At 36.9% G+C, this 9,392-nt stretch overlaps 1 protein-coding gene across 3 annotated transcripts; it reads right to left on the bottom strand.

Moving 5' to 3' along the window:
* Nucleotides 1-435: 435 nt before the first annotated feature.
* Nucleotides 436-8,683, bottom strand: LOC132864154 (transmembrane protein 196). Of its 3 annotated transcripts, none has more exons than XM_060897433.1 (4): nt 8,192-8,683; nt 6,255-6,311; nt 1,199-1,510; nt 436-1,025 (listed from the first exon to the last, which is right to left on the bottom strand). In XM_060897433.1, exons 1-4 carry the CDS (start codon nt 8,348-8,350, stop codon nt 957-959), a joined length of 597 nt encoding a protein of 198 aa, XP_060753416.1. In that variant the 5' UTR covers nt 8,351-8,683; the 3' UTR covers nt 436-956. The 3 variants fall into 3 exon arrangements, with proteins under 3 accessions (XP_060753416.1, XP_060753417.1, XP_060753415.1); XM_060897434.1 differs by having other exon boundaries at nt 1,219-1,510; nt 8,186-8,683; XM_060897432.1 differs by having other exon boundaries at nt 8,186-8,683.
* Between the last annotated feature and the right edge of the window lie 709 nt (nt 8,684-9,392).

Raw genomic sequence — 9,392 nt, forward strand, 5'->3', positions numbered from 1 at the left:
GCCTTTCGATCATGATCCTTAGACTCACCATTTCAGGCACGTCCACCTTCACCATCAAGCTACTGCAAGACTGTTGCATTTTAAATTATTACTTGTAACTTATTAACCCCTTATTCATGTGCGCATACACATATAAATATGCTCAAAGTTTTGCAGCTTCTTCTGGAGCCAGTTTTCTCTCCTCATTGTCCAAAAACATGTAGGATACACTAAATTGCAATCTCCAGACTTTTTATCTTCTAGAGGCCTTTATGGTCCTTATTGAGATTTATTTTGTTTAAAAAATGAAAAGAACCTAACAATTTCTTTTGGGATATCTTGGGGATTTGATGTAGAGTATTATTTATGTGATGTAATAAAAAAAAAATAGAAATACCCCTGTGTGTGTGTGTGTGTGTGTGTGTGTGTGTGTGTCAACGTCAAAAAAAGACAAGGTGCATTTAAATCATTTTATTTCATTTTTATATGAAGCCTCTATATAAAAATACTGTAAATCAATAAATTATTCTCTTGTACAAGCATTTTACATTGTGCATTTTGTGTAATTTGAGGTCCGAGCATTCAATATGCCATACAAGACAATTTGAGAGACAGAGTCATCATTCCCATAACCTATAATCAATAGGAATAAAGGAGAGATGCAGGAGGAATGCATTAAGAAAGGGACAGGGATAATATGAGAGAGAAAGAAAGTAAAGGTTACATGCATGTTCTGTGCTCACTGATACAATGCTCTGTACTCACTAATAAATACTCCTGAGGCATCACATCCCTGAATGCTGATTGGTGCTCATTCCACAGAGATGATCTCTCCCTTTTTTTTTTTTTTTTTTCTCCACAGTAGCATTAAGTATCCTCAGGCCTGCTGTGTGCAGGAAAGTCCTACGGATGGCCTTCAGCTCCTTAACGTCAATCCTACTGAGAGTGCAAAGTCATCGGAATGACACACAATCTTGTCATGGCGATGCGCTCCGACTGTTGTATGTGATTTGTGAGATGCCATTACTGGAGTTATCCATTACCTCCTGTTTGAAAAGAGAGAGAGAGAGCAGGATGATCAGGGAGAGGCCTAATTATCTAAAATGCATCAAGTAAGGATCTGCACTATGGGTGAGACAGGAACTATCTATTTTTACACCCCCACACACAGAGATGTCTATCACTGTAACAAATCACTGAGAAGCAAGTGCAAGCCTACACTGAGACACTGAGAAATACCCGGACTGGCCTCTCCTCTCTTCTGTTCGTCCTCTACCTTCTCGGTCATCTCATGCGAGTGATGAAGCGAGTGCTCGCGCTCCAGGAACATGCGCCGCTGCTCGCTGCTGGCCAGCCGACATGTCAGCCAGGTGGACAGGGTGCAGCTGCTGATTCCCAGGCAGGTCAGAGACATGGCTGCCATGTACAGCGAACGCACCGCATCGGGACGTTTCACCAGCGCCCGAACAAACTGGAAATTCAGGATTCCTCCGATCAGGCCGCAAATGCAGCACGCTGAGAACAGGATCATCTGAGTCAGAGAGAAGAGTGTGAGAGGGAAGGATAGTATTGAGAGTATTACAGCATAATCAGGATTAAACTGGCAGCCTGTGGCATCCAGAAAGTCATTTTGTACATACTGTATTTACACGTATTAGACTCTCAAAAAAGGATTCCTCAGTGTTTTCTTTTTAAAGAAATATTGTTAAAATATATTATGTGCGATTTAATGTTTTTTCATCTACAAAAGTGTTTTAGGTTCTATGGTGCAGTAGCTTTCTTTTGGCAGAATCACATCCTGCCAAAACCGAACCAGTACCAATAAAAATGTCTTTAAACAGATATTTATATTTTATAAGTTATTTTTCCTCAATATTTAGAGACATATAGCCAACCAACCAACCTACGGGTCCAGGGAAAGCTTGTGATCCTGTAACCAGCGGTTAATGAACTGGGCCAATGCTGAATCATCTCCACTTATCCCCATCTGTGACAACTAGAACAGATTCTTTTGTGTGTACCCTAAATAAGAATCTAAAATAATTCCCAACACATGATGTAGTTAAGGGCACACATAATAAAAGTTTCTTTCAAATTTCATTGATGTAACTACACATGTGGCATTAATATAGCTAAAACCTCTGACTAGGAAAAAAACTAAGTAAACAACATCTCAACTCTTACTCTTAAATCGTGAAGGTTCTCCTCAACCCTGAGTACAGCAAATGACATCAAGTTATCATGGCGACTCAGAGTAACAACATTAAAAATGTAGCACTTTAAATGACCTATAATGTGTATATAAGCAAGTGCATTAGATCAGTCATCATACAACTGTTAAACCTATAACACTGACTATCCAGTAACATACATCATACTTACACAGTAACATAAAATACATCACTCATCACAGTTAGCTGGCTAGCTTGTTGCTAACAAAAGACGATGTAACGGGAGTTATACAGCAACATCTTTTTTTAGTTACATTGCTAAACTTGTTTTTATATCAGATCATAGCTGGCAAACAATGTACTAGTGACTAATTGTAATGATCAGGTTGTTTGGGTTGTTTAACTAACTGTTGTTTAACTCATGATAGTTAGCCAGGGTTACTTTTTTATATTAAACAGTAATATCTGACATCTGCTCATTCTTACTGCGCGTCGTTTTCACTGACCTTCTGATCTACATCGTAGCTAGTTTGATACCACTATTCAGCTTGTGGATGGTTTAGGATTTAAAAACAGGCATGGGAAGAAAATAAACAGGTTAAATAATGTTCTGACCTCAATACACAGAGATCAGGGAGACTGCTAAATAAAAAAACACACATCCTAAGAGCAGCCAGATGCGATTATTATAGCTAGCTAACTATAGTTAGCAGACTCACTCACATCTCAAATTCACAGAGGTGGTATCTTTAGTAATTAGTCATACTACTAATAGTGTATTTAAAGTCTATGGGATGCAGCCTTCAATAAAGTCTGAATGCATTCTGATTTAATTGTGCTTTGGAGCAGCACATAGCACAAGCCACATTCGGACACACGTTCCTTGCGGTATCATTGTTCTAAGGGAAATGGACAAAATTCATTATTTTTACACCAAAACTTTCTAATTAGCTTCAAAAGCCTTGTTATTAAAATGTGTTTTTATCAAGGAACGCTGGATATGTGAAATACTTCCTGGAAATATGTATTAATCCAAATTTATTTATTTATTTATTTATTTATTTATTTATTTATTTATTTATTTATTATTATTATTATTATTATTATTATTATTATTATTAATAATAATAATAATAATAATAATAATAATAATAATAATAATGTATTTTCTAAATGATTAGAAGATTTATTTGTCTTCAAATGAAACAAGCTTTAAATTTTGTATTTATTCTTAACATTCAAACGCACTTAATTTGTGGAATCATAAAAGTATTTAAACATTTCAGAGCAGTATATGACATTGAACATATTTAAGCCACTAAATTATTTAAACCATTAGCAAATTCTTTGTCTTGTTATTATTTCTTATTTATTTTTGCAAAAATGTCTAGCATTTTGTCTGAACCTGCCTCCTCCCACCTGAGAACTGCCACCGTGCTGATTCTGTATATGACATTTTGCCGTGCCGGTATTTTGTCACCTCTCTGTACACTCATTTTTCCTGTTGGTCTAAGCACTGAGAACAGTTTTAGATAAGCGCTTTCCACCCCAAATTTGCATGCTGTACTGCTTTACTATAGCGAGCAGAAAGTGATGAGCCAATGGAAAGAGTCTGGATAGTTTACAGCCTTCACTAATATGGCATAGTGCCCCAAATGCCATTACAAAGAGCCATTAGGAAACCAGAGAGGCTATTAAATCATTTACTAATGTGTGGAAACATTTCAATCACAGATGCACATATAATAAATTCAATCAACAACAGAAAGAGTGAGAATAAAAGAGAGAGAGAGCGAGAGAGAGAGAGAGAGAGAGAGAGAGAGAGAGAGAGAGAGAGAGAGAGAGAGAGGAGGATGTATGTGGAAGATTCAGAAATAATGTAAAAGTAATTAATTATGGTGCAATAATAGAGCATGTGATGGGTGCTTAATAGACTTGTCATAGATGTGTCAAGGGAAAATATGAGCAAGGGGATGAGAGACATAAAGAAGACAGACAGGATGGAAGAAAAACAAGCCGTCATTGAGAGGGCAACCTCAAGACCTTTCAGACTAGGTTTCACTTTGATATAGATTTGTCATTAACGCTCTCTCCTGTGACTCCTCCACCTCTCTTTTCAAGGTGTCTAATTGAATCTCCTCATCCATGCAGTATAGTTGCACAGAATATCTCTGTTTACAAGCAGGAAAGTCCACATCTTTGAGAGAAAATGCAGACAAGTAATAACAGTAAGAAATTTTAATAACGTTTAAGCAATATGCAAATATTAGGCGTATTATTAAAATGTCTTTTGTTGCTGTTTACTGAAGCTGTATAGTTTACACTTCTTAAGTATCCACAATTTTTATTCAAATTGTCATTAAGACAGAAGTGACATTATTTATAAACCTACTTGTTTTAGAGTTACTGAGGTTATCGTTAAACCCACTCAACACAACTTGCGTCAACATTTGTGACAATACAAATAATAACCGGATTCACTCTAACCATGAATTTAACAATATTAAAAAATTGCAGCACCCCTGGTGCTCCACACACTGCCCAGATCACACTTTTGCCCCTTTTCCACCGAGGCAGTTCGAGTGCTGGTTCGGAGCCAGAGCCTAATTTAGAACCAGTTCTTTCTGTTTCGACCGCCAAAGCACCGGCTCTGAACCAGGAAAAGTGGTTCTTAAGTAGCACCAAAACGTTGCTGGTCTAGACTTAAGAACCGCTTGTGTCAGGGGCTGTGGGCGGGGCTACTGTTAGCGCATTTGATAATGTACCTTAAGTATAATAATGTTTAATACTTTTTTACTTTAAGCACACATGATAGTAAGTAGCTACATGCTAAGGCTAACTTTTTTCTGTTTTAATGAAAAATAACGTTATGTACTTTCTCGGTTACAACCTCCGTTTTTACAGATTACATGGAGCTGCACGTACATGTTGGATTTGCTCCGTTTGGGTGTTAATGTAGGTTCACAAAGCCATGAGCATTAACAGTAAAGCAACATCCACCATTGTTGATGTGTTTGTGTTTGCCGCTGCTGCGCTAAAGTTGCTGGGACACGTGACACGTATACAGTGACGTCAGACTCGGCTCTGTGATGGCTCTTTAGCCGATTGAAAGACAAACCGGTTCTTATAAGGTTCGCCAGTGGAACCAACTTTGCACCAGCACTAGCTCTGAACCAGCACCCGGTTCTTTTTGGTGGAAAAGGGGCATTTGAGTCCCAGGACCCAGGATCTAAGTACTGTTAAAAATTCCAGATGTTAAATGACCTAAAATGATGTAAGAAATGTCTGGGGAAAAATTGAGAGGTTGGTGGATTTTTTTAAGCTCTTGTAAATACAGTCATAAAAAAGGTATAGGTATGGGACTATCCCTGCCCCAAACGTTAACTGTTCAATTGAGTTTAGTGAATTTATTGTAATTAATTAATTAAATGTTGTTGTTTATAGTGTGTGTCAGTCGTTTTAGAATAATGTCAGTACCAAATCATCTAGCTTTTCATTGTACAATATGATTTCACACAGGTATGTCTGTAATGAATGAAATGTGTAATATTTCGATTTATACCACAACACTGATAAATTCTCAAATTCCATTAGTCAGAAGGTGTTGATTAATTTTCTATAACATCAATCTGACTGTAGCTGTGCTATGTGGTGATGGTATAGTGGACTTTCCTCATAAAATGGATTAGGGGATGTATTATCACTGATATGATAATGGTGATATCAGGTTGCATTCATTTAACACATTTAAGAGTATCCAGTATGGGCAGTTTGCAACAGTTCGAGGTAAAGCTGTAACTTTAAGTCAAAGAGGAAAAAATAAGACAAGTGAAGGAGGAAGGAACTGTTCATAGTTGTAAAAACCTACGTGAAAACAGGAACTGACTTCTTTTACAGTAATCGTTAAGAAAATGTTGTGGTATAAGAAGAACAAAAACAAATTCATGAAGATAATCAGCTTTAGACTGGGCTACATGAAATCACTATATTATCAGTTATTGTCTTATAACAGTGTTTCCAGTTGTGTTTAATTCCTTACAGAGAGTCCACAATGATAAGGTCTAATAGATTAATTTTAAAATAGTTAGAACTACTTGTACTCACAACCAGGCCAGTCCTTTTTCTCGCACACAGCATCCCACAGAGACCACAGACGAGGAACTAGAAAAGTAGACGAAGCAAAAATACATTACTGTACTGTGCTAAAAATGCTGAAGAGAAAACTATTTAAAGGTCACCATCCAGGTCAGAAACAGGCTGCATGCTATAATTATCTATACTATCCTTAACCCTGCTGTATATCCAGCCTGGTCAATACAGTGCGGTATATGGATGTGATCTGGAGAACTGAATCACAAAAAGGCTTGGATTATAGATCATGTCTGACTTGATACGCCCAAGTGGTTTACACTAAAGTGCCCAGAAGTGGGGTTGTAAATGGTTTTCAGCGCAGACTAAGAGAACCCTAACTGAACTTCTGAGATCATAACATCTGTCTCCAGCTGACTTTGACGTCTCAGAGAGTTGAGATACAGTCCATCAGTACTAAGATACATGAAACAGAGCAAATTCAGTTTCATTATATTCTCTGCTGTATTTAAAATAAAAAGTTGGACACCATTTACTACATACATTGTGTATGTATTTAGTCAGACCTACATATACATCATTTCAGGTATTATAGAAGACTATACTAAAGAGTATGGATATACACTCTTAGAATGAAACAGTACTGAATTGTACCCTTCCTTGTTAATGGTTGGTACTCCCAAGGGTGTGTATCTCAGTGTGTATCTTTTCCCTAGACACACCTTTTAAAATTGAATCCATGCTTTTGTATCCTTGAGTGTATCACCAGAGCAACAGAGAAAGGTACAGCATGGTACTATTTTTTTCTTAGTATAGGACACCTGAAACCAAATATAGAGCTTTCTTTCCCTCTTAGAGAAAGAAACAGCAAGCTGTACTATTACTTGTCACAAAAGTGATATGTTATCATGCACATTTAGTTGTATCTTTAACCAGGAATTGTGAACATAGTGCACATATAAAACTAATTTAAGGTATTATCATGCTCTTAAGAGTCTAATAATGTAGGTAAAGTAAAAACAACTAAACTAAATTTTCAAAAAAATTATACACGCTCTATGTAACCTCTTGAGGGGAGGCTGCTTTACATTTTAATGTAAGCTTTTAATTTGCTTTAATAATAATAATAATAATAATAATAATAATAATAATAATAACAACAACAACAACAACAACAACAACAATAATAATAATAATAATAATAATGAATAAATAAATAAATAAATAAATAAATAAATAAATAAATAAATAAATAGATAGATAAATAGATAAATAAATAAATAATTTTGGATTAATCCAGTGTTCCTTGATAAAAACACATTTTAATAACAAGGCTTTTGAAGCTAATTAGAAAGTTTTGGTGTAAAAATAATGAATTTTGTCCAGTTCCCTTAGAACAATGATACCGCAAGGAACGTGTGTCCGAATGTGTGAGACTCTAGAGATATTTGCTGGATTAAAATGAGTTTTAATAATTAGACACAATAACAGTTGTTGTTTTTTTTTAACTAAATAACCAAATGGAACTGAGAGAATTACATATAGGTTTAATGAGTATTCCACTGCAGTTTGCGCAAAATATCTTTATACCTTTATTTTAAACTTTGCCTTTTTTAATTATTAATAATTAATTGTATATTATTTGGAGCTGCAGCACAGATTTGCATGAGGAATGAATGATATCATTGCAGAGAGCTGTTTAGTTTTCAAACTACTATTGATGTTAAAAATCCCTCAAACTACATTTAAGGTTATCTTGCTGTAGTTGTAGCCTAGATTTGTGTCAAAGCGCGCAAATTGCGTAGAGTTGAGAATGGTTTTTAAACTAAAGTTTGCATAGTTTGTTTTAAGCCAGTATTATTTGAAGCTGTAAAAAAAAAGATTTGTATAAAGCGCACATGAAGTTGCGCAAAGACAAATACTACACAATGTAAAGTGAAACGTACACACACCCCGCTCCACACCGGGGACGCATGACCCTGCTGCCTCTTGTGCTCGTTCCGCGCTTTGCTGATGGCCACGGCCCCGAGCGCGATGCTGGCCGCACCGAGCCCCACCTGCAGCACGGACAGCACCAGCAGACTGCATACGATCTTCCGGCTGCTGCACATCCTCGCTCGGGCATCCTTCCCGTACTGTAGCTCCGGAGCAGTGCGGTCCGCTTCGGGCTTGGCCCTCCTTAATCCATACTTCTTCTCTTTATTCAGGATGCTCTCGCTCGTGTAGAAGTCCTTCTGTAGAATGTTAGAGTGCAGATCACTTCTGTAGAGCTTCTGTAGAGTATAAGTGTGTAAATCAATCCTGTAGAGCTCCTGTACAGTGAACCTCTGAGCGCATCTCTGCTCCAAATCAAGTCGCCTTCTCCGTGCACAGTGGACGCGCTGCTTCACTGAGGAGGGATGACTACTGTAGCAAGTGTTTACTGTGCATTATAAGACAGCCTATCTCAGCACACACATACACACACACACACACACACACACACACACACACCAGCCCCTCCTCCTCACCATGGCCACTCACAGGTCTGTAGGAAGTATCGGTTAAGCAGTTTGAATAGTTTTAGTGCTAATGCAGATGCACTTACAGTAGGCTTTTAGATGGCACACTGAAATGCGTGTGCCTGTGGATTGCGCACTCTCATTAATAAAGGTACCAAACTGTACATTTACTTGCAGTGACGTTTCTGGCGCCCTGGATGACATTATAAGCCAGAATATTGAGCAATATTATATAAAAATTACAGTTATGAAATCAAAATGAATAATAATTAAAAAAAAAACATACAACACAGAATCTAAAATGAATATGCATTCTCTAAGATGAACACTGTACAATTAAGGGAAAATTATGTATTTTATATCACTTTGCCTAAGGTTTCCAGGTGAAATCTACACATTAAATGCACCAGACATGTCCTTTTAATGGCTAGCTGATAAGAAAAGGACTGCTGAGAACATGCGAAGAGACAAGTAACATGCAGTTAATATAGACTGATGACTATTAATAATTAATAATACGTTCAGTGTTTAAATGTTTACTTGTTGGACCTTATTGGTTATGACAGTGGGGATCTGATTGGAAGGTTGTACATACAAATCCTAACACTGCCAGACTGTATGTATGTATGTATGTATGTATGTATGTATGTAT

The sequence above is a fragment of the Tachysurus vachellii genome, chromosome 21, assembly GCF_030014155.1.
Source record: "Tachysurus vachellii isolate PV-2020 chromosome 21, HZAU_Pvac_v1, whole genome shotgun sequence".
Classification (NCBI taxonomy): domain Eukaryota; kingdom Metazoa; phylum Chordata; class Actinopteri; order Siluriformes; family Bagridae; genus Tachysurus; species Tachysurus vachellii.

Coding starts and splice junctions, on each gene's coding strand:
- LOC132864154 (XM_060897432.1), bottom strand. CDS start 8,350: ATGTGCAGCAGCCGGAAGATCGTATGCAGTCTGCTGGTGCTGTCCGTG. Junction 6,312..8,185: donor CGGTGTGGAGCGGGGTGTGT/GTACGTTTCACT, acceptor CTACTTTTCTAG/TTCCTCGTCTGTGGTCTCTG. Junction 1,026..1,198: donor GTATTTCTCAGTGTCTCAGT/GTAGGCTTGCAC, acceptor CTTTTCAAACAG/GAGGTAATGGATAACTCCAG.